Source organism: Rosa chinensis, chromosome 3, assembly GCF_002994745.2.
Source record: "Rosa chinensis cultivar Old Blush chromosome 3, RchiOBHm-V2, whole genome shotgun sequence".
NCBI lineage: Eukaryota > Viridiplantae > Streptophyta > Magnoliopsida > Rosales > Rosaceae > Rosa > Rosa chinensis.
This window is the reverse complement of record NC_037090.1, coordinates 6,557,125-6,562,726: the sequence shown is the minus strand read 5'-3', so window position 1 is coordinate 6,562,726 and position 5,602 is coordinate 6,557,125. Positions and strand designations below refer to the sequence as shown.

At 42.3% G+C, this 5,602-nt stretch overlaps 1 protein-coding gene across 1 annotated transcript; it reads left to right on the top strand.

The window, feature by feature from the left end:
* The first annotated feature begins 2,027 nt into the window (after positions 1-2,027).
* Positions 2,028-3,608, top strand: LOC112194014. The gene has a single exon (XM_024334280.1). The coding sequence runs from the start codon at positions 2,028-2,030 to the stop codon at positions 3,606-3,608; it is 1,581 nt and encodes a 526-aa protein (XP_024190048.1).
* Positions 3,609-5,602: the final 1,994 nt, after the last annotated feature.

Below are 5,602 nucleotides of genomic sequence, written 5' to 3'. Positions count from 1 at the left end.
AGATATTGTTGGCCCATAATCCATATACAGTGAAGTCCGACGAGAGATTTGGGATGTAGTTTTGGTTAATACATAATGTAGTTGGCCATTAAAGGACTAGTAGAAGGTAATCATAGGTGTTAGCTACATTAGCAACCCCAAAAGCACATAAAATAAATCTGGAGGATAATTCGCATGATGAAGATGATAAGTCACATAACTAGGAAATTTTTAATGATATAAGTAAATTTTTAGTGCATCAAGTCATCAACATGAAGCAGGTTTATATAGGCCTTGAAGTTGATATGTTGTATACATTTTAAATTGTGTAGCTGACTTATAGTGAGTGTGCCAGTTTATACATGTTGAATTTTTTTTGTGATATTCCTCTTTGCTAAACATTATTGTGTGCTATCTTTCTCACCTAGCGTTCTCTGCTAGGGTTTACTTTCTAGGGTTCTAGAAAACAAGCTTCGATCTGCCACGACAAAGTGGGATTTGAAGGATCTAATATCTCAAAATCGTCCCCAAATCGTCTTTTTCTCTAAGACAACAAACAGTAGTGTTCACCTGGTCAGTTGCTGACCAAAGAATTTATGCTCAATAACCCTTAGATTTATATTCAAGGGTGGAAAACAAAACAACTCAACTTAATAATAATTCTCTCTACCATTGGATTTACATTCAAGGGTGGTTGAGCATTATTTTCTTGGTCAATAACTGACCAGGTGATCATTTTCGAGACAACAAATACACTCTTCGTAACTTTCGATGCTGCATTTGGCCTTAGGGATTCCACACTCAAAAGAAGTTTTGTGCGAAGGACAGTCAGGGTGTCTAGGTATGTTCTGGATTGAGGATGTCAGTGTGTAGGAGATTGGTGGTGCTCCGGGGGATCCACACTGGAATTGACAAGGTTTTATGGGTATGCTTGCATCTCAGATAGTGATCGATCATGACAGCTATTGAGAAATTTGCTTGATTTGGATGCGTTACCATCGATGTTTATTTGGGATTTCAATGAAATGCTTAATAACGGAGAGAAGACTGATGACCCTCTTCGGTTAGAGAGACAAATGAGAGGATTCTGTGAAGCATTTGGTTACGGGGACTTTCTCGACCTAGTATTTCAAGAGGCTATGTCAACCTGTTGGAATTCAGAAATGCAACTGCGTTTAGATAAGGCAATGTACTCCTTGCTAGTATGATATTTTTGGGCATGCCAGTATGCGACACCTTCCTCCAAGCAATTTGGACCATATTCCGTTATTGGTGAATGAATGCAAGTTCTGGTAGAAATTAAGCCAGCTTGTAACGTTTCACGTCAACCGAACCGATCTCCCACCGAAAGACCCACACCCACACACGCCGACGCCGACGCCGACGCCGACTCAGATCTGCAAACATCATGGGTCTCTCTCACTGATTATCATCTGGGTTGACAGTGCGGAAGGGGGAAGCGGTCTATTGAGGGGCTGCTGCACATGCTCCCTGAGACCCCCGACCTCATCGTGTTCGCTGACTATCATCTCCACCACTACCACCTCCGCATCTATCAGAGTGAGTCAACTCGCCTACATCAATCCGACCTCTTGTACGCCGGTGACGAGCACCAACAGACGGAACTTCTCATACGGCCCTTCCTTCAACGGCGACATCTCCTTTACGTGGAGGCTTCTCCTCCGACGCAGCAAAGCCATTGAACTGAGCGAATGGGCTATCAGGACAACATGAATCACGCAAGGAAACTCTCCTTGCATCGGTGATGGTCTGCGGGCTTCGATGAAATGGAACGAGAATCGGGCAGAACAAAGCTTACCACAGTCAGGTCAGTTTTCAGAAATTCTTGATTCAATTTCGTATTCTATTATTTGATGTTCACAAGAACTCTAGTTGCATTCCCGGCGTGCGCATAGGCTAGTGTAGATGGTGACCGGATGAAATTTATTTTTCTTGGATGTTTTTCGTGTTCTATGCAATTGCAACGAATGACATCAGTACTGATGGAAGCATTGAGAAAACTATATATTTGAGTATTCAAGCTTCAGATGGCTGTTTGCCCCTGGGCATTCTTGGGAGGCCTGGACACGGCCTCTGCGCCTCCTCCAACAGCCCCAAAATCACGCACTTTTGCATCCATCCTCGCTAACTCAACAGAGGCTGCTATATCTCTCAGCCAACTTCCAGCTCCGGTTGTTCGTGGGGATAAAATTTATGTCAAGATCAATGAATCTTTATATCAAGAGCAATTAAAGCAATTCAAAACCAATCTTATTGGTCGACTTCTTCTTCGTAAGGGTTCTAAACCTCTTAAGGCTGATGCCCTAAAAGGGTTGCTTGCTGCTCTCTGGCAGCCCTCAAAGCCATGGCGTCTTGTACCTCTCGGTAAAGGCTATTTTGACATTCATTTTGCCACTGAAGAGGATCTCCGTAGGGTATGGAGTGGAGGTACTTGTACTCTTCCTGATGGAATTTTTCGCCTAACCCAGTGGAAACCGGACTTTGTACCAGGAGATACCTTTCCTCAAACCCATGCCCAAATTTGGGTTAGGTTTTATGGGTTGAGTCAAGATTATTGGCACCAACAACATCTTATGGAAATCGCTCGGGGTGTCGGAACTCCATTGCAAATTGATAATGCCACAAGGGAAAGGCAATTTGGGTATTTTGCTCGAGTCTTGATTGATGTGGATCTTGCAGGTGACTTACCACCTTCTTTGATGGTGGAGCGGGAAACTCATTGTTTTCCGATTGAAGTAGTCTATGAGAATGTGTGTACTCATTGTGGGAAGGTTGGCCACATGGTTGATCAATGCAGGTTCTTGAAGAGCTCTAACAATGAGCAAAATGCTCAAGAACATAAGGTTGTTAAAAAAACTTCTCACATTGGGCGTCAAGAGTATCGTCCCAAGATGGCTGTAAACAAGGTTTCTGAGCAAAATTTGGACACTACCCCTGAGGTTGCAAACAATGATCAGATTACTAAATTTGTAGAAGATGTTCTCACTGAGGCCGTTGACCAGGAACTGGATTGTATTGCTGATCTGGTCATTAATGAACCCATAGTCAACAGGAAGCTTGAAAGTTGTAAAGGCAACATGTCTCCTCTGATCAATAAGAATAAGTTTGCCATCCTTGCAAGCAAGGAAACTGAAGCAGTGGTTGACATTATTCCTAATGAACTTGCTCCAGTTGTTGGAACTATTTTGGAGGACCCTACGGTTCACATTACTGATGAAGATGATGAAGTTGACAGGGATAATGAAATGTGTGATGAAGAGGTGAACTCCAATATGGAGCAAAAGACATACAGTGCCCAGCCAACCAACCCCCTTTCTTCACATAGTGGTCAGAGTTGGCATGATATGGTGGAAGAGGAAAGTCTGATTGATCTGGTTGATTTACCTGCGGGTGCTCCCCCGGGATTTGAACATGTTGCAACTTTAGCCAAGGATGTTGCATTAATTACTGGTCAAGGAGTTAATGAAAATACTGAAAATGGTTTCACACCGGTTATCTCTAAGTCTCAACAGAAAAAACAAAGACGACAAGCTACTCAAGCTGATCTTGATCGTGAAACTCCTTATCCAAAGAGGGACAGAAGAAAGAATAAAAAGTACAATCAATGAAGGTTCTTTATTGGAATATTAGGGGAATAGGAAACAAGGACTCCCAATCCGAGCTTTCTAATATTTGCCATATTCACAAACCTGATCTTGTTTGCATTGCTGAGCCAAAGATTAAGTTCACCTCTATTTCAGCAGTTTTTTGGTCTTCTTTGAATTTGGATCTTGTGGCAACTAATGATTGTGGAGTGGCTCTTCCAAATCTTTGGTTGTTGAAGGGTTCTCATATTCCTAATCCGACGATTATTTCCAACTCCGAACAGCAGGTTACAATACAGGTTCCTTTTGACAATGATCCCAGTCAACTTTCTTTTGTATATGCTTCTACCTCTTATATCAAACGCAGGGATTTATGGCAAGATCTTAATGCTCTTCGTCCTCAAACGTCTATCCCTTGGATGGTTATTGGGGACTTCAACGCTGTGTTAGGAGCCCACGAAAAATCAGGAGGCCCATCTCCTTCTCGCCTCTCCTGTGCAGATTTTCAAAGTATGTCAGATACTTGTGATTTTGTTCATCTTGATACTTCCGGTTTGTTCTTTACTTGGTCAAATGGTTGGAGCACCCGTGGACATGTTGAGCTTCGTTTGGACAGATGTCTTTGTGATACCACTTGGTTTGAAGCTTGGCCTTTTACTAGTTGTGTTGCTCTTCCCCGTGTTGCTTCTGATCATTCTCCACTGATTTTCTCTGCTTCAAAACTCTCCCCAAGTGGTCCCAAGCCTTTCAGGTTTCAGTCTATGTGGTTGCAGCATCCAAATTTTCATGCAGTAGTGTCTAATTGTTGGAATTCCTTTCAACTTTGTGGCTGCCCAATGTTTGTTACTTTGCATAAATTAAAGGCTTTGAAACATTGTTTGCGTGATTGGAACAAAGCGGTTTTCGGTAATGTCCATCAAAAGGTTGCTACTGCTCGTGAAAATTTAGTCAACATTCAACAAGATATCGCGACCCGTGGCATGACTGATCAAAGGTTTGAGGATGAGATTGCTGCAAAGTCTGCAGTCTTAGATGCTCTGAGGATGCAAGAAACTTATTGGAAAGATAGAGCTCGGGTTAAGTGGTTTACTGATGGGGATCGAAGTACATCTTTTTTCCATACTTATGCCAAGGTTCGTGCAGCCAAAAGTCAAATGTCTTCTATCCGTGTGGGGGAGAGGATACTTACTGACCCTTCAGACATTGCAGCACATACTGTGGCTTTTTATCAGAATCTCTATGATATTTCCTCACCTTCTACAAATGTGGATGAGGTTTGTTCAGTTATTCCATCTCTTGTGACTGACGACGAAAATGTGGTGCTATCTGCAATTCCTACATCAGAGGAAATTAGAAGTGCAGTTTTTTCTATGGATGGTTCTAGTGCTCCAGGGCCTGATGGTTTTTCTGGGTCTTTTTATCAAGCTTGTTGGGATATTGTTGGTTCTGATGTGGTGGCATGTGTTCGTCAATTTTTTCTTCAAAACTGGATCCTCCCCAACATGAATTGCAATTTTTTAGTTCTCATTCCTAAAGTCCCAAATGCTCAGCTTATTACTCAGTTTCGCCCAATTGCCTTAGCCAATTTTCTCTTCAAGATTATTCCTAAGATTTTGGCTTCTCACTTGGGGTCTATTGCTACACGTATAATTTCTCCTCAGCAATCAGCTTTTCTGCCTGGTAGGAGAATTAATCATTGTATTGGTATGGTTTCGGAATGCTTTAACTTATTGGACCGAAAGGCTTATGGTGGAAATGTGGGAATCAAAGTGGATATAGCAAAGGCGTTTGACACTCTAAATTGGGATTTTCTGCTCCGAGTTTTAAGTAATTTTGGGTTCTCTCCCACTTTCACTAGTTGGGTCAGCTCTATTCTTCACTCAGCAAGACTATCTCTTTTAATCAATGGCTCTCCTCAAGGTTTCTTTACGTGTTCTCGTGGTGTTAGACAAGGAGATCCCATTTCTCCACTTTTATTCTGTCTTGCTGAGGAGGCTCTTAGCCGGGGCCTTCACTTA

Bases quoted from the DNA above. Each gene is read 5' to 3' on its own strand.
- LOC112194014 (XM_024334280.1), top strand. From the start codon at position 2,028: ATGGCTGTTTGCCCCTGGGCATTCTTGGGAGGCCTGGACACGGCCTCT.